Source organism: Lissotriton helveticus, chromosome 5_1, assembly GCF_964261635.1.
Source record: "Lissotriton helveticus chromosome 5_1, aLisHel1.1, whole genome shotgun sequence".
Lineage (NCBI taxonomy): Eukaryota > Metazoa > Chordata > Amphibia > Caudata > Salamandridae > Lissotriton > Lissotriton helveticus.
The window spans coordinates 135,081,887-135,107,372 of record NC_136065.1 but is presented as its reverse complement, the minus strand read 5'-3'; the positions used below and the strand labels follow the sequence as shown (position 1 = coordinate 135,107,372).

The 25,486-nt window shown below is 52.3% G+C and overlaps 1 protein-coding gene across 1 annotated transcript in view; it reads left to right on the top strand.

The window, feature by feature from the left end:
- UBAC1 (UBA domain containing 1) overlaps positions 1-25,486 on the top strand; it is a 188,447-nt gene that overhangs the window by 133,852 nt on the left and 29,109 nt on the right. Inside the window, exon 8 of the mRNA XM_078641884.1 lies at positions 2,095-2,181. Coding sequence (XP_078498010.1) covers positions 2,095-2,181 — 87 coding nt within the window. The remainder of the gene's footprint in view (positions 1-2,094; positions 2,182-25,486) is intronic.

The window sequence follows — 25,486 nt, the reverse complement described above, 5'->3', positions numbered from 1 at the left end:
TGTAGGTTAGTTCCCTCAGAATAGTTCTAGAGATACATCTGTACTGAGTTGAGGTGTGCATGTGACAAAACACATGACTACAGTTTACCTGGTCCACCAAAAAGCAATTTTCTTATATAAAAATGTTAAAGTTGAGAGCAATCTGTCTAGCTCTGAATTAGCCCAAATGCTCAGTTGTAGCAGACTCTAATATGTTTAAAACAGACAGTACTCCATGTTTTACAAAAAAAACAGACAGTACTCCAATAACATTATCGCAGTACCCCAATAACATTAGTAGTAAACAATGGCTTAAAACAGACAGTATCCCAATAACATTATCGCAGTAAGCAATAGTCAATTTCAATGTAGAACTAGTCTTGTTCTTTCAGTAGCAGTTCAATTGACCATTGAGTAACTAAACACAGAGGTCAGCTGTGGTTATCTGTAGAAAAACATACAGGAGGTACAACCAAACATAATGTGGAATCTAGTGGAGAGAGGCGAATAACCAGACATTGGAATCAAAGACGATGCAAAGGGAAAATTAAGTAAATAATTAGAATTGGAGACTAGAATCTACATATAAAATATAGGATCCATCCATGATAACATTCGAAAGAGAATCAAAAAGCCCTGAAGAAGCACGAGTGTGCGCGAAACACGTGTTGGCTTTATTGCTGTTTATATATGACCCATCAAGAGAATGAAAATAAAGAGTAACAAAGAGAAACTTCTCATGAGTGTTCAATTTGTTTTACTGATAAATACTCCGTATTTGTGTTGCTATGTTAAATTAACATACTGGTGGGGACCAGTAACAGTCTGTTAATCGCTGGGCGATATTCCTGCTACCCAGAAATTATATATATATATATATATATATAATATATAGATATATAGATATATAGATATATAGATATATAGATATATAGATATATAGATATATAGATATAGATATATATATAGATATATATATATAATTATCTATATCTCTATCTAAGATTTGGTAGCAAAGGGCTTGCTCAACAGATGCCACTCTGTGTACCAGAACTATAAAAATAAAAAATCTTGGTGCTGTATAGCACGGAGGGTTGTGGGAGGAGTGTGGAAGAGCCATGAGCATTTGAAATAAAAATTTGATGGCACATAGTGCATTTGCAAGAATATCAGGCGTGGTTGAAACCTTACGGGATTTAAAGAGTATTTGCCGGTCTGTGTTCTGGAGTGTGTGTGTCTCTCCCAAGGATTTTATTAAATTTGGAACTATGAGAATGAATGATGGGTTTGAGCACAAGGAATCCTGAATTGTTTAAAGGTGCGGGTTCGGTTTTCAAAGAAATGATATTGTTCAATCAAACTTATCAATGGGTCTAATACACCCCTGAAACATTGTGTACAATTGACGATTATCGTGGCACAGAAATTGTATGCAGAGGACTCTTGAAGCCTATCTGCCCGGTAGGTTACACATCTCCTCAGCTCTTAGTTTAGAAAGCTGATCTACTTCCTGGAGCAGTCGACATTACTTATGACTCCTGTGCCTCAGTTGGCACTCAAATGAAAGGCGTAGTTGGCTGTCACACCCCAGAGATTCCACATACTTTCGCTTTTAGGCATCAGAAGTGTATCTTCGCTTTCAGAAACTTAGTGTTTGGTCTTCGCAGAGCTGCAATATTAGTCGTTTGACTAAGAAGTTGAAAGCTTTGATCTCTCTAGCAGAGCTGTCTTTCAGGCTATGTAATTAACAGATGGGGAGCTCTATCATAGGCTGCACAGATCTGGCTGAGGCCTCCACAAGACTGATATTTGATCTATACTGCTCCTATGGAATCGCTGATCAAACATAACCGGTATATTGGTAGAATGTGCAGGCTGTGTAAACACTAAAATAATTAACTGTCACAGTAAAAAACAGAAAGGCATGTCCTTTCCAGCGTGTGTCCATCATATATTTAGTTTTGAATATTTCTTGTTTTGATTGTATGACTATTAAAGTATTGCCATGTCCGTGGCCTGTTTGTGGTCCTGCCTTGTAGCTTCCTGATGCATGGTGTGTCTAGGAGTACTCTTGAGCAGAGCCATACAATAAAAGCTTGTATCTCTTCTCCACAGGCCGTTGTTGCACTTATGGAGATGGGATTCGATGAGAAAGAAGTCATTGATGCATTGAGAGTAAACAGCAACCAGCAGGACGCAGCTGTAAGTACTGGTGCACATTATACAATCAATAGGCGTCCCCCTTCTTGCAACCACCAGCTTAAATTAAGCATTGTGTGTTTCTGTGTGTGTGTGTGTGTGTGTGTGTGTGTGTGTGTGTGTGTGTGTGTGTGTGAATCCAGAGAATTTTTTCTTCAGCAATACCCCTGTGTGGCAATAGGTGGTGTCAGTCAACTCCGCGTTCGTCGTGGTCACCGGAATGACGCAGCCCTCGCGCACTGACGTCAGTTCTTTCTTTTTCTGCACCAGCTAGCGCAGATCCGGAGAGAGCGGTACCTCTAGTCACGTTTTGACTCTTCTTTTGCGACTTTTTGTCTATCTTTTTGAGTCCTTCGACTCCTGGTGCACACAGGAATGTCCCGTCCTCGAACCAGCAAGTCTTGTGATTCCTGTCACAAACTGATGTCGATTACGGACCTGCACCTTGTGTGTCTTTGGTGCTTGGAGCACAACCACGACCCGAAGTCATGCTCCGACTGCCGAGCCATGAACCCGAAGTCTTTGCGGGAGCGGTCCCGATAGCTACTCGAGGCCCGGTAGTCCGCTCCACACCGTTCGAGGTCCCGGTCGAGAGGGAGGTCTCGGGACCAGTTGCGGAGTCGTCACCACCACTCTTCATCCAAGTCTTCGTCTTCGGGTAAGTCGAAGCACAAAAAGAAGGTGAAAAAGCACTGTCGCTCTTCGCGTTCTCTCTTAGTCTTCCAACGCAGGAAGCGGAAGTAGTCATCCGGCTCTGCCCGCGGAGCCTGTTGGTTCGACTCCGGCCTTCCCTCCCTTTCCGGGAGCCAGAGTGACCCCTGCCCAGCTTCAAAGCTTTTACGGAGCCTTGCAGTCCTTCTTCGGGCAGCCCGACTCCGCAGCCGCGCTCTCGGGCCCCGCGGACTCGGTTGGGGGCTCTAGGCCTTTGATGCCGGCGGCTTCGGCTCCATCGCAGCATGGCCCCCTAGGATCCAGGCCTCGATCCGTATCGGCGCCGGTCGGCCTCGTGACGCCTCCGGCGCGAATCAGTGATGACCCCTCCACCGCCTCAGATGCCGGTTGCGTCCCCAGCCGACGTCGACCCCAGCCTCCCCCCTCCATGTAGACGCGGAGCCGGACAGACATCGGGACTGGCGCAGACCGGTACTTTTGTACCATTGTTCTCCCCTGGTGTTCCCCCATCGCCCTGAGTGGCTACCAGATGAGGGTGAGGAGGACTGGGAGGGGTCTGTGGACCCTCAAGCAGACAAGTTGGAAGAACCAGACTGGAGAGAGGAGTTTGGTTAGGCCAGTGGTCTGGATACGTCCCCAGATCTTGGCATGCTTTCTCCCCCTACCGTGGCTACAGAGAAGGGTGCATCTTACGCAGTGGTGTTGCGTAGGGCGGCGAAGACCTTAAACCTCGAGCTCCCTACAATGGCAGTCAGTACTAACCTCCTGACTGAGGTGTTTCAGCTGGCAGCAGCCTCTTCGGAGCCCCTGCTGCAGTTGAATGAGGCCCTCGTGGACATTCTTTTGGGCACCTGGTCCAAGCCCAACACAGGGGCTCCTGTGGATAGGATGATTTCCTGACGCCACCGCATCATCCACTCCCAACACCCCAGCCCTGAGAGCCTCGACTTCCAAGGGCGCATTCCCTAACACACCACCTGATAGGGAATCCAAGAAGCTGGATGACCTTGGGAAAATGTTTTCTTCCTCCACCTTAGGACTGCGGTTGGTGAACACCGCATGTCTCTTGGGCCGTTACTCCCTCTCGGTGTGGGACACGGTTGTGTAGGTGCTGCCACAGTACCTGGAGGAGGCCTGGGCCGTGCTCTCCTGTGCTGTTGCCGAAGGGAGAGACGCAGCGAAGTTCGCAATCCGATGTGGGCTGGACACTGCCGACTCACTAGGCAGGAGGATTTCCACATCAGTAGCACTGAGACGCTACACCTGGTTGAGATCCACTGGCTTTTCAGGGGATGTCCAAACAACACTTTTGGACATGCCCTTTGATGGCCGTCGCCTGTTTGGTGACAAGGCAGACAACATGCTTGAGCGCTTTAAGGATTCTAGGGCTATGGCCAGATCCTTGGGGCTCTCTTCCTCCTCCCACCCAGCGCAGCCTATCTTTTTGCCCCTTTCGTAGCTACGGAAGGGGCGCCCCGCAGGCACATTCCACCCAGAGCGACAGGCCTGCGCAAGCTGTCCAGCCTCTGCGTGGCCAGGGACATGGATCCCGCTGTGGGTCGGGGGGGCCAGCGGGTGGGCCAGTCCACCAGCGCCCCCTCTGCAGCAGCCTCCAAACCCTCCTAGTCCGACCTTTCAGGGTCACGAATCCCCCACTGGCTCAACATCACGTAGGACAGGTGGGTTTTGCAGATAGTCCAAAGGAGCTTCTCCTTCAAGACTACCCTTCCAGCCATGCCTCCCCAATTCCATCGCATGTCGGAGGATCTCCTGGCCCTTCTCCAACAGGAAGTTACGGCGCTCTTGGCCAAGAGAGCCATTGAGCATGTTCCTGCTCCAGAAGTAGGTTATGGTTGGTATTCCCACTACTTTCTGGTGCCCAAGAAGGACAACGGCCTGCATCCTATCTTGGATCTCAGGAACGTCAACCGCCTCCTCCGGAAGGAGAAGTTCAAGATATTGACACTGGCTCAGGTCCTGTCTGCTCTCGACCCTGAAGGCTGGATGGTAGCATTGGACTTGCAGGATGCTAATTTTCACATTCCCGTCCTGCTGGCCCACTGGGGTTACCTACTCATGTCCGGCAGGACATGAGTACTTTGTTTACTCTGCTCCCCTTTGGCCTTACTAGCACCCCTTGGGTGTTCACGAAGGTAATGGCGGTAGTCGCAGCTCATCTGCGCAGATCAGGGGTTCCAGTCTTCCCCTATCTTAACGACTGGCTGTTGAATGCGGGCTCGTCCCAGGTTGTCATCTCCCACCTCCGTACTACGGCCGGCCTCCTGCATTCCCTGTGGTTCACCATCAATGTGCCGAATTCACACCTGATTCCGTCTCAAGAGCTCCTTTTCATCTGAGCCGTTCTGGACACAGCGCAGTTTCGGGCTTATCCTCCAGAGCAGCCAGGATATTCGGGCTATGATTCCGATCTTTCAGCCTTTATCCCGGGTTTCCGTCTGAATGACCCTAAGGCTACTGAGCCTCATGGCCTCCTGCATCCTGCTGGTGGACTATGCCAGGTGGCAAATGTGGAATCTTTCCGATTGCGTCCAGATCTCAGAGAGCACTGCACGCCAATTGCAGTGTTTGCAAACAAATAAGGATTGGTTCAACGGCAGATCCCTCTCCCAGCCTGAGTTCACAGTGGTGACAGATGCATCACTGCTGGGGTGGGGAGGCCACATGGGAGCGGCGGAGATCAGAGGCCTCTGGTCTCCTGCGGAGTCCGGGCTCCACATAACATTCTGGAGCTTTGGGCGATTTGTCTTGCACTAAAGGCATTCCTTCCCTCTGTCCCGGGAAGAGTAGTGCAGGTGTTCATGGACAACACCACCGCCATGTGGTACTGCAACAAACGGGGTGGGGTGGGGTCGTGGACCCTATGTCAAGAGGCTCTCCGCCTTTAGAGATGGCTGGAACATCAGGGCATATCTCTGGTGGTTCAACACCTGGCAGGTTCTCTGAACGCCAGGGCGGACGAACTCAGCTGCAGGTGCATGATGGATCACGAATGGCATCTCCTTTCGGAGGAGGTGCAAGGTTGCTTTCAGCAGTAGGGAAAGCCTTGGTTAGATCTATTTGCCACCGACGAGAACGTGCAATGTCTGCCGTACTGCAAGACTGCATTCGCTAGGCGACACTTTTCGTCGCAAGTGGAGTTGCGTTCCTCTCTACGCCTTGCCGCCTATACCACTTCGGCCCAGAGTGCTGATGAATATCAAGTGCGACCGGGCCCAAGTCATTCTTGTGGCTCCGGATTGGGCACGAAGAGTCTGGTATCCCAAGCTATTACACATGGCTATCGATCCTCCGATCAGACTGCCTCTTCGGGAGGATCTTCTGTCGCAGCAGCTGGGGACAGTCCTCCACTCAAACCTGTCCAGCCTCCACGTCCTTGCATGGAGATTGAGCAGCAACAGTTGGCAGCTTTCGACCTTCCTCCCGAACTCTGCAATGTTATTTTGGCAGCCAGGCATCCCTCCACCAAAACGTTATACGCCTGGAGATGGAAGAAATGTTGTGGCATTGTGCCCAGCAAAGGCTGTGGATCCCCTTCCTGCCCCCCCTTTTAGAGGTTCTCCTCTTCATTCTCTCTCTGGCCCAGCAGGGCTCTGCTCTGGGCACTCTCAAAGACTATCTTTGGGCCATTTCGGCCTTCCTTTGACTGCCTGACCAGCCTCTCTTTTCAAGTCCCCTATTGTAAATCGCTTCTATGAGGGAATTACTCACTTGTCAACCTTTTGTGATGCCCCAGTGGGTCTTGAACCTGGTTCTCACCTATATTATTTGCGCTCCCTTTGAGCCACTACATAACTGTCCTCTCAAACTTCTGACTCTTAAGACTGTCTTTCTAGTTGCCATCACCTCTGCTCGCAGGGTGAGTGAGCTTCAAGCCCTTTCTTCTAAACCTCCCTTCCTGGCTGTTTATCCGGACAAAGTGGTCTTTCGCACTAGGTCTTCATTCCTTTTCAAATTGGTTACCTCTTTCCACATAGGACAGACCATCACTTTGCCCACCTTCTTCCCGCCCCCGCATCCTTCTAAAGAGGAATAGATGCTCCACTGTCTGGATTCAAAATGTGCGCTTTTGTTCTATCTGGATCGCTCAGAACATGGGTGGATGACCAGCTCTTTGTTGGCTATGTGGGCCCCAAGAAAGGTCGGGCCGTGCAAAAATGAACCATCTCCCGATGGGTCATCCTTTGCATCAAAATCTGCTACTCCTTACCGAAAAAAGGAACCTCCAGTGGGACTGTGTGCCCATTCCACCAGGGCGATGGCAGCCACTACTGTTTGGGACGTAGAGTCTTCATGACATCTGCCAGGCAGCTACGTGGGCTTCATTGCACACATTTACCAAACACTACTGCCTAGACAGCCAAGTCCGGAGAGACTGCTTCTTTGGTCGTTCAGTTCTCCAGGACTTTCTGGTGTGCACTTGGTTCGCAGACCCACCTCCGATGTTGGTATTGCTGGGGTATCTATTCTAAGGTGAGGAATCCACAACTAATTGTCTCTTTCAGATTAACAAGGTACTTAGCTTCGGTAACGATATCTCTATAAGAGACAGACTAGTTATGGATTCTTACAACTCCACCAATCTCCCCGTTCTGCGAACCAACTTCTAGTGTAAGGGAATCCCTTTCAGGACCCTAGTTTTGTGCACCAGTGATCAGTATCTTGTATGGCTCTGCACTTCTGGCCTGGAATGTTGTGTAAAGAACTGACGTCAGCTCGCGAGGGCGGGGTCTAAGTAGATACCACGACGTCATTCTGGCGACCACAACGTCAACGACTAACGCGGAGTCAACCGACGCCACCTATCAACGCGCAGGGATACTGCTGAAGAAAATATTCTCCGGATCCAGTCTGACGCCTGGGGGTAATTCTAAGGAACATGACCCTTGCGGGTATCAAATCTAGTGGCATGCTCGCTATGCCACTGGTTTCAAGCTAGCTTGGCTAATAAAGCATTAATTAGTCTTTGCTGCACCATTATATTGTATTTTTCTTGACTGATATTATTGATGTTATTTGTCTCTGCTCTCTGAACAATTGTAAAGGCTCCGATACCCGCAAGGGTCTTGTTCACGCTATATAAAACTTTCAAAATAAATAAAAACAACCCCAGCTTGGAGCTAGAGCTTGCCAACGTGTTTATCTGGGCAGCACGTATAGGATACCATGGGGGCCCAAAGAAATTGATAGTTGATACCACCTCCCTCCTCACCACCACTCCCTCCAGAATGTAGCAACATTTATAGTTTCCCATTTTCACCATCACGGTCATCTGTTTGGTGGCTGACTTAAAACATTGACATCATTTCTTTGTATTCTGTGAGTTTTTGTTGCGCTCCGTTTTTGTGCTTAAGTTGCCTTTTACCTTAGTTTTGTCCTTTTTTTAAATCGCAGATCTGTTCTACATTTCGTGCTTTGCATGTTCTTGCCACCTTTTCTTTAGTTTGTATTAGTCGTTGTGGTACTAGCTGGAAGTCTATCCATCCTGGTCCATTTCCATTGCTCTTTGAATTGCCATCGACATTTGTCCTAGAGTCGGCGCTCTGTGGTTTTCATTTTTTAAGGAGAACTGTTCTGAGCAATTGTTGAATTTACAACCATATAGTTGCATGAAGTAGGGTCAGCATAGCACCTGCATAAGAGTATTGCATCACATGTAGGCCCCTGTTTCCTTTACGGACACTGTAAGTTGCTGACACGGCTGTAGTGTAATCAAAAGCAGCGTTAGCAAAAGGCAGACTTTTTTCAGTTTTCTTTCCTTTTCGGAAGGGATGACGGCTTGTAGCAAGTCCCAGGCAAAGAGATTGAGAACTGCAACAAAAAAAAAAAGATTCTGGAATGATGCTGTTGTGTGATTTCAAGGCCGAAATATCCGCTTCCACCAAAGAGGACATTGACGTCAAGGTCCTTTAGCAGATCAGGACTGTTCTCCGCGAATTGTGATGTGATGGCGGGACCACGTCCAGTCTTCTGGGTGTTCCCTTTGATGTATTCTACAATGTGGCCACCGGGGGTCACTACATCTTTAAATGCTTTTCTGTTGGGTTTGGTTTCATAGCGTTTTCCCAGTGGGATTAATCCATGTTTAGGAACTTCTTTTAATACGTTTTTAGGTCTCGCCTGTCGATGCGCATGCGCATCGAGCAAGCGAGACTATAGGGGCTCATCCAGACTTTATCTAACTTGCAAGGAATCGTGGCGATTCCTTGCAGTGCCCGTGACTTTTAAGCTCAATGCGCATGTGCATTGAGCTTAAAAGCGCGTGCACATGCCCCCAGCCGCCTGCCTTGCCTACTCTCTCTCACAGCCTCCCCCAGCTCCGCCCCCTCACTACTTGATTGCACGGCCGCTAGGCCGTGCCTCCCCTACTCTCCTCCCCCCTCCTCCTCTCCTCCCCTGCCTGCCTGCCGCTAGGCCGTGCCTCCCCTACTCTCCTCCCCCCTCCTCCTCCTACTGCCGTGTCGCACCTCTCCCCTCTCCGCCCCCTCCCCTGCCAGCCGTGTTACGGTGAAAGGCTTGTTGTTCTTTGCTCTTGTTGGAAAGATGACGTTGCCGGGGTCTCTGAGCCGCGTCTCTTCCTGCACTTATTCGCTGGCGGCCATGGTCCTGCTGCTGTCCCTGTGCGCGCTGGGGGCCGAGGGCTTAATTTTCCCACAGAAGCCCACGTGAGTACCTCCCCCCCGCCTCACCCCCACCCTTTGCCAGTCTCCCTGGATGTCAGTGTCATTACTGGCACCGGAGTCATCCCCATCACTGCCAGCAGCATCGCCGCCAGCGCTGCAAGCGTTGCTCCCACTACTCTTGCTGCCAAAAGCGCCGCTGCCCGTACTGCTGTCCGTACCATCTTTCTCAGCAGTACTGCTGCCACCGCTATTACTATCACGCTGCCAAAAGCGTCACTGCCCGTACCACTGCACTTACGATCTCTCTCAGCAGTACTGCTGCCACCATCGCGGCTAGTACTGTCAATGCCAAAAGCATCACTGCCCGTACCACTGCCCTTACTAGCAGTACCACTACCATGCAAGCATCGGTACTACCACTATCGGTACCAACGGCGTCACCTCGAGTACCACTGTATTTACGATGTCTCACAGAAGTATTATCAGTACCACAACTACTGCCCCCAGCATGCACGCCTCACTGGCAGCACCGCTGCCCTTGCCATCTCCCTCAGCAGTGCGACTGCCACCTGCACCAGCATTCACACACCTCTGCTGGTACTACCACTGCCAAACACGTCACTGCCTTTACCACTGCCCTAATGCTTTTTCTCAGAAGTACCACTGCCGGCAGTGCACGCTTCTCTTCTACTGCTGCCAACTCCGTCACTGCCAGTAACACTACTCCGGTCATCTCTCTCAGCAGCATTACCGGTACCACTACTATCAGAGGAGCCAGCATGCTTTCATTGAGGCCAGTACCACTGCCTCTCGGGAGTATTTTCTGTGCCGCTGACTCCAGCGTGCAATCCTCACTGTTACTGTCGCTGCCGAAAGCCTCACTGCCGGTAGCACTGCCCTCCAGATATGTCTCTGCAGTATTATCAGTATTTATTCCACAGCCTCGCTGCCAGTACCACTGCTCTTCAGACGCCTCTCAGCAGTATTATCGGTGCCACGACCACCAGCATGCAAGCCTCACTGCCAGTACATCTACCCTTCAGATACCTCTCAGCAGGATTCTCCGTATGTATTCCACAGCATCACTGCCCTTATCATATTTACCATCAGCGGCATCGTTGTCAGTGCCACCAGCACCCCTACCGCCAGCCTTACTGCCTATATCACCAGCAGTGCTGCCACCATCCGTACCTCCAGTACCCCAGCATCTTTGCCAGCAGTACTAGCTATACCATAAACAGTGCTACCAGGATCAACAGTGTTGGAGCAAGCATCCGTGGTAGCTTCGCCAGCAGCAGCGCCAGTGCCGTCAGCATTGCTGCCACCAGCATCACAGCCAGTGCTCCCAGCACTCACTGGCATAACTGCCACCACCCTCCGGTGTTATCATCCGAGCCGCCTGCCTCCGAGAGCTTCAAATTAAAGCATCTGTTGCTGTTGCTTCCCCAGCGCACTCGGCCTCACTTCTCCTCCCCCTAATTAACACACACTTCTTTCACGGCCGCGAGGCCATGCTTCAAAGGGATCCGCTCCCCCTGTAATGTGCAGGAATTAGTGATTTTCCATGTATCTGTGAAAACGTACTTCAAAGCGATCCGCTCCGCCCCCTGCTGCATTCACTTTCCTTCCACGTTCCCTCTTCTTCCTTCCTCTCCCCGTCTCCCTGGTGACACCTCTTTGCCCACTTCTTGTTTTACATGTTCCTAGAGGCCTTTCAGATTCCCTATCATTCAGTGCTTCTGCCTGGTAAACACGTCTCTACCTATCACCTACACACAATTTACCCCTGCCCGTAGCGGACATTCAGTTTCAGGGCTAATTAATCGGTGCCTCTCGTAGCTCGTGTTTCACACGAGCGCTAAGAGGCCTTACGATATGCAGTCCTAATAATTCGGTACTTCATACGCTTACCATACTAATGCCTACGGCGGGTTGAGACTACACTGCTAATAAATCAGCCCTTCTCCCCAGCACCATTCATACAGGCGCCTAGAGGCCATTCACTATGCAGCGCTAATAATTACTTCTCAGCATCACACACGCGCCTACAGTACCACAAGACTGTGGTGCTAATACATCAGCACGTCTCACCAGAACCTTGTTCATACAAGCGCCTAGAGGCCATTCCATATGCAGAGTTATCAGCAAAACAAGCTGAAGGACCTCTAGGCGCTTGCTTGAGCTGGGTGCTGTGAGAAGCGCCGAGTTATTGACACTGCAACCTGAACGGCCACTAGGAGCTTGTGTTAAATGGACGATGTTAAGAGGTGCTGTATTATTAACATTGCAAACCTCTAGGCACTTGCATGAACTGGGTATTATGAAAAGTTGCGTTCTGCAAACTGAAGTCTTCCACCGATTGGAAACTCTATCCACTGGGGTGCAGAGCACCTGCTCAGGGGAGGATTAATGTTAAAACTCCTCCCCATCCGTTCATTGGTTTCGTTGCTGGGGATTCAAGGCTTCTGTGACACAAGAGCCATAAATAAATAAATACATAATTAATAAATGAACTACCCTCCCTTGGTGGTCGTTTTTTCCTGCTTGAATGAACGTGCGTTGAAAAGAAATTGATATAAAATATGGCCACAGGGCCCTATACAAATAAAAAGTCTTAAATCTCGATGTAATAGACTAACACCTCCAAAAATGGAAAGTAACAATATTTATTGAGTGCCAGACCGTATCCTTCAAATGTGTAGGTGTGCGCGTAGGTTACATATAAAACAACGCTTTTTTCCTTCCTCATTACCATCCAAAGTCAATATTTCCTTCCACTCCATAACTTTCTAAAAAACGCAGGGATTTCACACGAGCTTTTCGCCGTTCAGCACTTTTTACACCTGGATCAGCCCAGTATACATTTAAAAATATGTGAAACCGAGGGGAAGAAATTGAAAATGTTCATGCACATTGTGGGTGTTTACGGCCCCCTCAGTTTCACCCTCACACCCCCTCACCCTTACCCTCACACCCCCTCACCCTCACACCCCCTTACCCTTACCCTCACACCCCCTCACCCTTATGCTCACCCTCACACCCCCTCACCCTCTCTCACCCTCACACACTCACCCCTCTCACCCCCTCTCACCCTCACACCCCCTCTCACCCTCACACAACCTCTCACCCCTCACAAACCCACTCACCTTCACACAACCTCTCACCCCACACCCACCCTCTCACCCTCACTTACCCTCTCACCCTCACACACCCTCTCACCCTCTTACCCTCTCACTCTCACACACCCTCTCACCCCCTCACCTTCACACCCCCTCACCCTTACCCTCACACCCCCTCACCCTTACCCTCACCCTCACACACCCTCAACCCTCACACACCCTCACCCTCTCTCACCCTCTCACCCTCACACACACTCTCACCCCCTCTCACCCTCACACCCCCTCTCACCCTCACACCCCTTCCCACCCTCACACAACCTCCCACCCCTCACACACCCACTCACCCTCACACAACCTCTCACTGATGCGCACAGCAGCTCCATGCTTTCTTGCAGACTCGCACAGCAGTGCCCAGTGCAGACTTTTACGTTCTTTCGCTGACACGCAGAGCACTTTTGTACAAGTATTTGGTCGTCTACCCTGCAATCTTTTCGCTGATACGCACATCTTGATTTTAAAACTGCGTGTCTAGTTTACAGTTCACTCGCTGATGCGCACAGCAACTCTGCTGACGCGTTTAGCTGGATTTTAAATTGTGTGCCTACAGTACAATCGCACAACACTTTAGTACAAGTATTGCGTGTCTACTCTGCAATCTTTTCGCTGATGCGCACAGCAACTCTGAGTGCAGTCTCTTTCAATCGCTGACACACACAGCACGTTCCCATCTAATTGTGTGTATACAGTACAACATATAATATCCTATGTCTTCATTAACAATATAGTGTATCTGTACTGAATATATATCCAGCATTTCAGACTGCATTTCAGAGCTTTTAGAAATGTTTATGGCTTTTTTTTTTTGAAATTCTTTAGCATTGGCTACAGGAAACAAAAATGCTAAAGATTTACAAAAAAAACCCATAAACAATTCTAAAAGCACTAACTCTAATGCTGCGAGACCTATTGCATTTTCAATGCTTGTTTCCCTAGCTTCTTTGGTTGAATCCACACCACTGTATGTGTTAACGCTTGGGAATCATCTCATTCAAAGGTGTGAAAGGGCTAGAATGTGAGTGATTGCAGGAAACTAAACCAGTGGTCTGTTCTGCAGGTAACACAAGCAGTGATCTGGTCTGCAGATAAAATAACCAGTGGTCTGCTCTGCAGGTATTTTAAGCAGTGGTCTGGTCTGCAGGGAACATAACCAGAGGACTGTTTTGCAGTGGTCTGGTCTGCAAGTAACTTAACCTCTTAAGAGCAGAGGACGTAACGGTTATGTCCTCAGCTGTGGCACGTTAGGGTAACGTCCTCAGCACTCCACCGCCTAATCCCTCTGCTGTAAACATCAGAGGAATTTCGTCTTTTTTTTTGCCTCAGAAGATGGGGGAAGAGCTTCCTCAACCTCCCGAGGTATATTTTTTCTTCAATGTAATGACGATCGGGTGCATGGCACGCTGACGTCATTGCATGAAAATTGAAACGAGACGATTGGCTTGTTTCAGTTTCACTGCTTCGGTGCTCGTGGGGCTATCTCAGCCCCCGAGCACCGAAACACGCAGGAGAGGTATCCTTGGAAGGGGGTGATCTCCCCTTTCCAATGGTACCTTTCCCGAGTGCATCCCTGCTTGGGGATCTTCACAGGAGGGCGATCACCAAGCAGGGATGGGAAGATCCCCAAGCAGAGATCCACCACTAGACACTAGGGAGGGGGAAGCCGGCCCTTGGGCAAGGGTCTATGCTCCCTTCATATTAATTTGGGCATGTTCAGTCTTTCTGCTCTCCTGGAGGGACAGATAGGGGAAGTAGCCCCCAAAACCCTCCCCCCCCCCTCCCGTGGGTCACAAAGCCCACTAGACAATGGGATTATTTTTTTTGTCCTTATGGGTGGTGGCTGCCCTAAATGGGCACTAAAATACCACCACCCTCCCCAAAAACTGCCAGTCTTTGTACCTCCCGCCCAAAAATTAGTCACCAGGGATGATTTTTCTTTTCTTAAATAAAATTTGGGTGGGGGCTGCCCAGAATGGGCACTATAATATTCCCACGCCTCGCACAAATTGCCAGAGTCTTTCTTTCCCCCTCCTTCGGTGCAGATGGCAGTTTTAGCCCCCAATCTGCCGTCTTTATCGGGAGACCTGGGGGAACACTGATTGGTAGGAAGTTTGTGTCGCCCCATTGATCCCACACTGAAACATGAGGGAAATGTGATTCCTTTATCTAAATTTGATTTATGCAGGTGTTTCTAGTTAAGAAAACGTTGGGGTTTCCACCCAAACCATACCTCCTTGAACTCCCTCGAGTGTCTAGTTTTCAGAAAGGTCTGTATCTTAAAGAAGCCATTATTCTAGATTCTTTACCTTAGAATTACCCCCAGGCGTCAGACTGGATCCGGAGAACTTTTCTCTTAGCATTACCCCTGCGTGTCGATCGACTCTGCGTCGTCGTTAGCGTTGTGGTCGCCAGAATGACATCGCATTGCCTACTTAAACGCCGCCCCTTCACGCTGACATCAGTTCTTTTTTTTCCATGCCAGCCAGCGCAGATCCGGAGAGAGCTTGCCCCCTTAGTCACTTTTTGACTAACCTTTTGTCAACTACTTTTTTTGAGTCTTCGATTCCTGGTAGTACGAGGGATGTCCCTTCGTTGGACCTGCTTCAATCCTTGTGACTCCGGTCACAAATTGTTGTCCGTGACGGATCTGCACTTTGTGTGCCTCTGGTGCCTAGAACGCGACCATGACCCGAAGTAACTGCTGGGTCATGAATCGGAAGTCTTTGCGGGATCGGTCCCGAAACAAATTGGGGCCTGGCAGTCCGCTCCTTGTCGTTCAAAGTCCTGGTTGAGAGGAAGGTCTTGTGACCGGTCACGGAACCACCACCACTCGTCATCGCACTCCTCGAGTATGTCTAAGCACAAGAAGAAGTTGAAGAAGCATTGTCTCTCTTCGCCTTCTCCCCGTCCGTCAGCCGACGAAACGCGGGACCTGGAGCATCGTTACTCTCCAGCTCCATCTTCGGAGCCCGCAAAGCGCTTCACAGCATCTTTGGGCAGCCCGACTCTGCTGGCGTGCCTTCCGGCCCCGAAACTCAGCAGGAAACTCTGGGCCTTCGATAACTGCAGCTCCGGCGCCGATGGCCCCCGAGGATCCTGGCCTGGATCCGGATCGATTTCAGTGATGAAGCCCCTGTGCAGGTTGTGCCCCCAACCGGCGCTGACCCCAGCCTCACCCCCGAGTTTAACATGGCGCCAGATCAACGTCGCTCGACGTCGGTATCTGCGCCGGAAGGGACATTTGTGCCACTGTTCGTTGCAAGTGTTCCCTACCGCCCTGAGTGGCAACCAGAGGAGGGTGAGGAGAACTGGGAGGGGTCTGTAGACCCTCTGGCTGACCAGATTGAAGAGCCGGACTGGCGAGAGGAACTGGATGATGCTAGTGGTTTGGATACCTCCCCAGACCTTGGCATGCTCTCCCCCCTACCATGGCTACGGAGGAGCGAGCTTCGTAAGCAGTGGTATTGCGTAGGGTGGCTGAGGCCTTGGGCTGGGAGCTTCCTACTGTGGTAGTCTGGACTAACCTCCTGACAGAGCTACTTAAACCGTCAGCGGCCTCTTCGGATCCCTGCTGCCTTTTAATGAAGCTCTCACCGACATCCTTCTGGGCACTTGGTCCGAGCCCAGCACAGGGGCTCCTGTGGCTAGGATGATTGTCCGATGCCACCACCCGGCCCCGGGTAACACACTTTTCCTCTCCCCACACCGACCTCCAAGAACTTGGTGGTCTAAGCCTCGTCCTCTAAGGGCGCATTCCCTACTGTTCGCCCAAATAGGGAATCCAAGAAGCTCGACCACCTTGGGAATATGTTTTCTTCCACCAGCTCAGCGCTGCTGTCGGTGAACACTGCATACCTCATGGGCTGTTCTACCCATACAGTGTGGGATACGGTTGCGCATGTGCTGCCACAGTTGCCGAAGGAGACCAAAGCCGTCTCACCCGTGCAGTGGTAGAGGGTAGAGACGCAGCTAAGTTCACAATTAAATGTGGGCTGGATACCTCCAAATCTCTGGGTAGAACGGTTTCCACATTAGCAGCCTTGAGGCGCTACGCCTGGTTAAGGACGTCTTGTTTCTCTGGGAATGTCCAATCCACCCTTTTGAACATGTCCTTTGATGGCCGTCGCCTGTTTGGTGACGAGACAGACTCCATGCTTGAGCGCTTCACGGATTTTAGGGCTGCAGCCAGATCCTTGGGTCTCACCGCAACCTCTTGCCCCACATAGTCTGCCCTTCGCCCCTTTCATGGCTACGGAAGGGGTGCCCCACCACGTTCCAAGAAATCCAGCCACTAGACCACGCAAGCTACCCAGCCTATGCGTGGTTGAAGACATTGGACCCTGCGATGTTGGTCTGGGGGCCAGGGGGGCGGGCCAGTCCACCTGTAACCCCCCCCTGCAGCAGCCTCCGGACCCTCCTAGTCCAACCTTTCAGGGCCACCAGAAGCCAGTGGGTGGCAGGATTCACCATTACCTCCCGCACTGGCAAGACATAACTTTGGGCAGGTGGGTTTGACAGATAGTCTGAATGGGCTACTCCCTGCCCTTCGAGGCTACCCCTCCCTCCATGCCACAATCCTTCCATCTCATGTCCGACCCTTGTCCCCCCAAGATCCTCCACCAAATTATTGACGAGATAAACCCTACTATCAATGACATAGTTAACCTATCCCTCAGTTCTGGAGCTGTTCCCCGATTATGGAAAAAGGGTGTTGTCAAACCCCTCATGAAGAAAGCCAATAAATCCCCTGTGGATCTGACCAATCTTCGTCCAATCACCCTTCTCCCGGCTTTGGGAAAAATAACAGAGCAGCTAGTCCACCAAGAACTCAAATCCTACCTAGAAACTCACAACATACTTCACCCTCAGCAATCTGGTTTCCGGCCCAAACATTCCACTGAAACCGCCCTGATCGAACTGACCGAAATCATTAAAACGTTACATGACCAGAGGAAGAAAGCCATTCTGATACTTCTCGACCTCACGGCGGCGTTCGACACCATATCCCACCCTATTCTGATCAACAGATTGATGGACATTGGCATCTCGGACACTGTCAATCAATCAATCAGTGACACTTATAAAGCGCGCTACCTACCCGAAGGGTCTCAAGGCGCTGGGGGGGGGGGGGTGCCGCTACTGCTTGAACAGCCAGGTCTTCAGCTTCTTCCTGAAGGAGAGGTGGTCTTGGGTCAGGCGCAGGTCGGTCGGGAGGGAGTTCCAGGTCTTGGCGGCCAGGTAGGAGAAGGACCTTCCTCCTGAAGTCGCTCTTCGGATGCGGGGGACGGCGGCGAGGGCGTGGTTGGCTGATCGGAGGTGGCGTTTGGGAGCGTAGAAGTTGACTCGGCTGTTGAGGTAGCTCGGGCCTTGGTCGTGTAGGGCTTTGTGTGCGTGGGTGAGGAGGCGGAACGTGATTCTTTTGTTGACGGGGAGCCAGTGAAGGTCTCTCAGATGTCCGGAGATGTGGCTGGTTCGTGGGAGGTCGAGGATGAGTCTGGCTGAGGCGTTCTGGATCCGCTGGAGTCTCTTCTGGAGCTTGGCGGTGGTCCCGGCGTAGAGGGCGTTGCCGTAGTCCAGCCGGCTGGTGACGAGGGCCTGGGTGACGGTCTTCCTGGTCTCGGTGGGGATCCACCAGAAGATCTTCCGTAGCATGCGTAGGATGTTGAAGCACGCCGAGGAGACGTTGTTGACTTGCCTGGTCATGGAGAGGGAGGAGTCCAGGATGAAGCCCAGGTTGCGTGCGTGGTCCGTCGGTTTGGGTGCGGTGCCCAGGGCGGGGGGCCACCAGGAGTCGTCCCAGGCGGAGGGCGAGGAGCCCAGGATGAGGACCTCCGTCTTGTCCGAGTTCAGTTTCAGGCGGCTGGTCGTCATCCACTCGGCTACCTCTTTCATCCCTTCGTGCAGGTTGGCTCTGGCGGCGGCGGGGTTGTTGGTCAGGGAGAGGATCAGCTGGGTGTCGTCGGCGTAGGAGATTATGCTGAGGTTGTGTTTGCGTACGATGGCCGCGAGGGGGCTCATGTAGACGTTGAAGAGGGTGGGGCTCAGAGAGGATCCTTGGGGGACGCCGCAGATGACTTCGGTGGCCTCTGACTTGTACGGTGGTAGGCGGACTCTCTGTGTTCTTCCGTCGAGGAAGGAGATGATCCATTCCAGTGCCTTCCCCTGGATTCCGGCGTTGTCGAGGCGCTGCACTAGGGTGCGGTGGCAGACCGTGTCGAAGGCCGCGGAGAGGTCTAGGAGGATGAGGGCCGCTGTTTCTCCATTGTCCATCAGGGTTCGGATGTCATCGGTGGCGGCGATGAGGGCGGTCTCGGTGCTGTGATTGGCTCGGAAGCCGGACTGTGAGGGGTCGAGGGATCCGTTCGTCTCGAGGAAGGCGGCCATCTGCTTGTCGACGTTCTTCTCAATGACTTTGGCTGGAAACGGGAGGAGCGAGATGGGGCGGTAATTCTTGAGGTCGGTGGGGTCCGCTGTTGGTTTCTTGAGTAGAGCGCTGAGTTCGGCGTGCTTCCAGCTCTCAGGGAAGGTGGCGGTGTCGAAGGATGTGTTGATGATGTCTCGCAGGTGGGGTGCGATGACAGCGTCGGCCTTGTTGAAGACGTGGTGAGGGCAGGGGTCGGTTGGTGATCCGGAGTGGATGGAGTTCATCGTGCGGATGGTGTCTTCGGTGCTGATCGGGGTCCAGGCGTGGAGGGTGGTGGTGGGGGGTGGTTGTTCGGTCATGGTGTGCGTTGGTTGGTTGTTGAAGCTGTTGTGTATGTCCGCGATCTTGTTGTGGAAGTATGAAGCGAGGGAGTTGCAGAGGTCTTGCGATGGGGTGATGTCGTTGTTTCCTGCGCTGGGGTTGGAAAGCTCTTTCACGATGTTGAAGAGTTCCTTGCAGTTGTGTGCGTTGTTGTCCAGCCGGTCCTTGAATGCTGTTTTCTTGGCGGCGCGGATCAGCTGGTGGTGTTTCCGGGTGGCGAGTTTGAAGGAGGTCCTGTTGTCCGGTGTCGGTTCCCTTTTCCAGACTTTCTCGAGGGCTCGGCAGTTCTTCTTGGAGCTCTTGAGTTCGTCGGTGAACCATGGGGCCTTCTTGCTGCCGGGTCTGCTAGGCGGGGTCCTCAGAGGGGCGAGCTCGTCCGCGCAGATGCTGATCCACTTCGTGAGGTTGTCGGCGGCCTGGCTGGGGTCTGCTGAGCTGGCAGGAGGGTGCTGGCTCAGGGACGTGGCGAGCTGGTCTGCTGTGATCTTGTTCCAGCTTCTGCGGGCGGTCTGTTGCTGGTGGTGGTGGGTCGTCGTTCTCTTGAAGGTGAAGTGGACGCAGCTGTGGTCCGTCCATTGAAGCTCTGTGGCGTGGCTGAAGCTGACGTCTTTGCTGGAGGAGAAGACTGCGTCGAGTGTGTGTCCGGCGCGGTGGGTGGGGGTGGACACCAGTTGCTTGAGTCCCAGGTTGGCGAGGTTGTCGAGCAGGGTGCTGGAGTTGCGGTCGTTGTTGTTTTCCAGATGGAAGTTGAGGTCTCCCAGGAGGATGTAGTCAGCGGAGGGGAGGGCATGCGGGCTGACGAAGTCGTCGATGTCCTCGCTGAAATGTGTGCGTGGTCCAGGGGGTCGGTAGATCAGGGTGCCTCTGAGGGTGGTGTTCGGGTTGGTGTGGATCTGGAAATGCAGGTGTTCGGCGCTGGTCAGGGTGTTGTCGGTGCTGGTCGTGAGACGGATGGTGTTCCTGTGGATGATGGCGATGCCTCCTCCCATCTGGTTGGCGTTGCGGTCCCTGCGCACGATCTTGTAGCCCTCTGGGATGGCGATGGCGATGTCGGGAGCTGAAGAGGCGTTCATCCAGGTCTCCGTGAGGAAGGCAACGTCAGGGGCTGTGGCGTCTAGGAGGTTCCAGAGTTCTACGGCGTGTCTGTGGACGGAGCGGGTGTTGAGCAAGATGCACTTGAGGTGGGTGCTGCTGGTGTTCGACTTGGCGGGTGCTGGTGCGAGGCTGGTCCGGATGCAGGCGAACTTGCAGGCGTGGCAGCTGAAAGGTCCGTGGGTGCGTCGTGGAGTGGCTTGGTGGCATTCTGGGAGTCGGCCGGTGTTGAGAGCGGTGAGGGTGGCGGCGGAGTACGTCCGGCGGGACGGTCGGGGTCTTCGTGGGCCAGGGGTCCTGGCGCTGGTCGCGATCCGGTCGCGGACGGGCGCAGACGGGCTTACCTTTGGCGCGCCTTCGGCGCACAATCGGCGCGCCCGCTGCGCGTGACCGCTGCGCGTGACCGCTGCGCGTTCGCACGGTCGCCATTTAAGGCGAAGTGCGCGGGTGGGCGGAGCAGCTGGGAGGCGGGAGCGGGGAGGGTACAGAAGAGAATGGGGCGGGGCTGATGGCGGTGGCGGGAAGCGGGGAGGGAGCGCGGCGAGGAAGGCGGGAAAGGAGGCAGGGAACGAGGGTCAGAAACGATCACAGGAGGCGGAGAGACAGAAACCTAGACAAAAAGCAAGCACAAATGGCGGAAAAAACAGCAAAACAGAAATCCTGACAATTCCAGACAAGCACAAGTGACGGTCAAAACAAAAGGAAACTGACGAACTAGCACACGGGGAGAAGCAGAGCGGCCGCGAGGCCGTCGGCGAGGCAGGCAGCTAGGCAGAGCGAGGGGGCACACGCAGCAGCTGGTGGCCGTGCGGCGCGGGGGTGTCCCACAAGTGGGTCACACTCACCTGCGTCGCACGGTCGCCATTTAAGGCCAAGTGGGCGGAGCAGCTGGGAGGCGGGAGCGGGGAGGGTACAGAAGAGAAAGGGGCGGGGCTGATGGCGGTGGCGGGAAGCGGGGAGGGAGCGCGGCGAGGAAGGCGGGAAAGGAGGCAGGGAACGAGGGTCAGAAACGATCACAGGAGGCAGAGAGACAGAAACCTAGACAAAAAGCAAGCACAAATGGCGGAAAAAACAGCAAAACAGAAATCCTGACAATTCCAGACAAGCACAAGTGACGGTCAAAACAAAAGGAAACTGACGAACTAGCACACGGGGAGAAGCAGAGCGGCCGCGAGGCCGTCGGCGAGGCAGGCAGCTAGGCAGAGCGAGGGGGCACACGCAGCAGCTGGTGGCCGTGCGGCGCGGGGGTGTCCCACAAGTGGGTCACACTCACCTGCGTCGCACGGTACACTGTACTATCATGGATCAGTTCTTTTCTCAGCGATAGATCCCAAACTATCGCATTGGGCCCTTTTCAATCCAAAGAGACAAAGGTCTCATCGGGAGTACCTCAGGGATCCATTTTGAGCCCCCTGCTTTTTAATATTTATCTCATTCCCCTCCTCAACCTTATTGAATCATTCGGCATACCTATCACCTCGTATGCCGATGATAGTCAGTTGATCGTTCCCCTAGATGACAGCTCCAACAATGCTGAGCTCAATCTTAAAAACTGCCTCACTGCGGTCTTCCAATGGATGGACTCCAACCACCTCCGGTGTAACTCTAGTAAAACAGAGATCCTCCCCATTGGAAAGAACACCCCTTTCTGCCCTGCGCTCTGGTGGCCTGATAACTCTGTCGCCCCCCCCAGACCGTCACCACTGCTAGAAATCTTGGTGTACTTTTTGATTCTGACCTTTCATTTGACCAGCATGTCATGACAGTGGCCGGTAGATGCTTCGGTATAATCAAATCACTAAGAAAGTTTTTCGACTTTCTCCCCCTTGAGGCCAGAAAAACGGTAACAGTGGCCCTCATTATTTCGCGTATCGACTACTGTAACGGCCTCCTGGCTGGGACCAAGAAGTCCACTCTCTCTAAACTCCAAAGTATCCTACATACCGCAGCACGCCTCGTCCTAAAACTACCCCGCAAATCCTCAATCTCGGCAGCCCTTAAAATTCTTCATTGGCTACCCCTGTACAAAAGAATACTCTTTAAAATACTCACTGTTGCCTTCCGGGCCTATAACAAAACGGGCCCCAAATATTTAATCAGGCGATTCCCACACTACTCCCCGAACCGTGCGCTGCGCTCCGCACAAGAAAATCTCATGGCCAGCACCAGGTTTAACCTGAAGTCAAAAGGGGGGAAAACCCTAAGCCACCTTGCAATCAAAGCCTGGAACAGCATGCCCATTCACTTAAGACAGCAGACCCTAGAGAAACCCTTTCGAAAACTTCTCAAAACATGGATTTTTAACCTCTCTGACGACTGGACCAAAGCAGCTATCTAGCCCCTTCCTCCCCACCCCTCGTTCTGGTTTTAAGGATTTTCAGCGCCATGATGCTCCCTCCGGAGCGACCGCCGCGCTTTAGAAATACTCCTTCAAATATCAAATATCAAATGTCGGAGGATCACTTGGCCCTACTCTGCCAGGAAGCTGCGGCACTCTTCGCTAAGGGAGCCATCGAAAGGGTCCCTGTGCCAGAAGTAGGTTGTGGTTGCTATTCCCACTACTTTCTGGTACCCAAGAAGGACAAAGGCCTGCATCCTATCTTAGACCTCAAGGCCCTCAACTGCTTCCTTCGGAAGGAGAAGTTCAAAATGCTCAGTTTGGTCAGGTCCTGTCTGCCCTCAATCCCGGAGACTGGATGGTAGCATTGGACCTGCAGGACGCCTACTTCCACATCCCCGTCCTGCCAGCCCACAGGCGTTACCTACGGTTTATGGTAGGCCACAAGCATTTTCAGTTTACTGTGCTCTCTTTTGGCCTTACCAGCGCCACTTGGGTGTTCACGAGAGTGATGGCGGTGGTCGCAGCTTATCTGCGCAGATCAGGGGTTCCAGTCTTCCCCTATCTCGACTACTGGCTGTCGAAGGCGGGCTCGCCCCAAGCTGTTGTCGCCCACCTCCACTACGGTGGACCTCCTGCACTCGATGGGGTTCACTATCAACGTGCCGAAGTCACCCTGATTCCCTCTCAGAAGCTCCTTTTCATTGGAGCAGTTCTGGATACAGCTCAGTTTCGGGCTTATCCCCCCAAACAGCGAGTCTGGGATATTCAGGCTATAATGCCAATGTTTCAGCCTCTATCCTGGATTTCGGTGAGAATGACTCTGAGGCTGCTGGGCCTCATGGCCTCCTGCATCCTGCTGGTAGATCATGCCAGGTGGCACATGAAGGCTCTGTAGAGGGACCTGAAGTTCCAGTGGGCGCAGCATCGGGAGAATCTTTCTGGTGTCGTCCAGATCTCTGAGGGGACTGCATGTCAATTGCAGTGGTATCTCATGAACAAGGATTGGGTTGCAGCAGACCCCTTGCCCTTCCCCAACCAGAGTTCACAGTAGTGATGGATGCGTCACTGCTGGGATGGAGCAGCTACCTTGGAGAGGCGGAGATCTGGGGTCTCTGGTCTGTGGCGGAGTCCTGTCTCCACATCAATCTTTTGGAGCTCCAGGCGATCCGTCTCTGACTGAAGGCATTCCTTTCTTCTGCAACAAACCGGGCAGGGTGGAGTCGTGGACCATATGTCAAGAGACTCTTCGCCTTTGGACATGGCTGGAACATCAGGGCATGTCACTGGTGGTTCAACACCTGGCAGGTTCCCTGAACGCCAGGGCGGACAAACACAGCCGTCGGTGCATGATGGATCACGAATGGCGTCTTCACTCGGAGGTGGTGCAAGGTCTCATTCAGCTGTGGGGAGAGCCATGGTTAGATCTGTTTGCCACCGAAGAGAACGCACAATGTCAGCAATTCTGTGTGTTGGAATTTCCAAGGTGGCACTCGTTTGGCAACGATTTTCGATGCGAATGGAACTGCGGCCTCCTGTACGCCCAGCCGCCTGGACCACTTCTGCCCAGAGTGCTAAAGATCAAGTGCGACCGGGCCCAAGTCATTCTTGTGACTCTGGACTGGGCACAAAGAGTCTGGTGCCCCGAGCTCTTGAGCCTGCCTCTTCAGTAGGATCTTCTGTTGCAGCGGCAGGGCACGGTCCTCCACCCAAACCTGTCCAGACTCCACCTCCTTGCGTGGAGATTGAGCGGCGACAGTTCACAGCTTTTGACCTTCCTCCCGAAGTCTGTAATGTCATCCTGGCAGCCAGGCGTCCCTCCACTAAAACAGTATACCCCTGGAGATGGAACAAGTTTGTGTCAGGGTGCACAGCAATGCCTTTGGATCCCCTCTCTGCTCCTCTTTCTGAGGTCCTCTTGTTCATCCTTTCTTTAGCCCATCAGGGCTCTGCCTTGGGGACTCTTAAAAGCTACCTCTCGGCCATATCTGCCTTTCTTCGCCTTCCTTTTCAGCCGTCTCTTTTCAAGTCCCCTATTGTAAATAGATTTCAAAAAGGGTATTACTCATCTCTGTGTAAATAGATTTCTAAAGGGCATTACTCATCGCTTTCCTCCTCCTTTCTTTATACCCCAATGGGACTTGAATCTTGTCCTTACTTATCTTGTGTGCTCCCTTCGAGCCACTCCATAACTGTCCTCTTAGACTTCTTACTAAAAACTGCCTTCACTCCCGCCATCCCTTCTGCTCGCAGTAGAGTCAGCTTCAGGCTGTATCCTCAGAGACTCCTTTTCTTGCAGCCCATCCGGATAAAGTGGTCCTTCACAATAGGCCTTCTTTTCTACCCAAAGTTTTTACCTCTTTCCACATTGGTCAGACCATCACTTTGCATAGCTTCTTTCCACCTCCGCACTCTTCCAAAGAGGAGGAGAGACTCCACCGTCTAGACCCAAAGCGTGCGCTGCCCTTCTACCTTGACCGCACTAAAGATTTCCAGTTGGACGATCAACTCTTCGTGGGTTATGTGGGCGCTAAGAAAGATCGGGCAGTGCACAAACATACCATCTCTTGGTAAGATCTGCTATTCTTTGGCTAAAAAGGAACCTCCAGTGGGACTGCGCGCCCCGTCTACCAGGGCGACGGCAGCC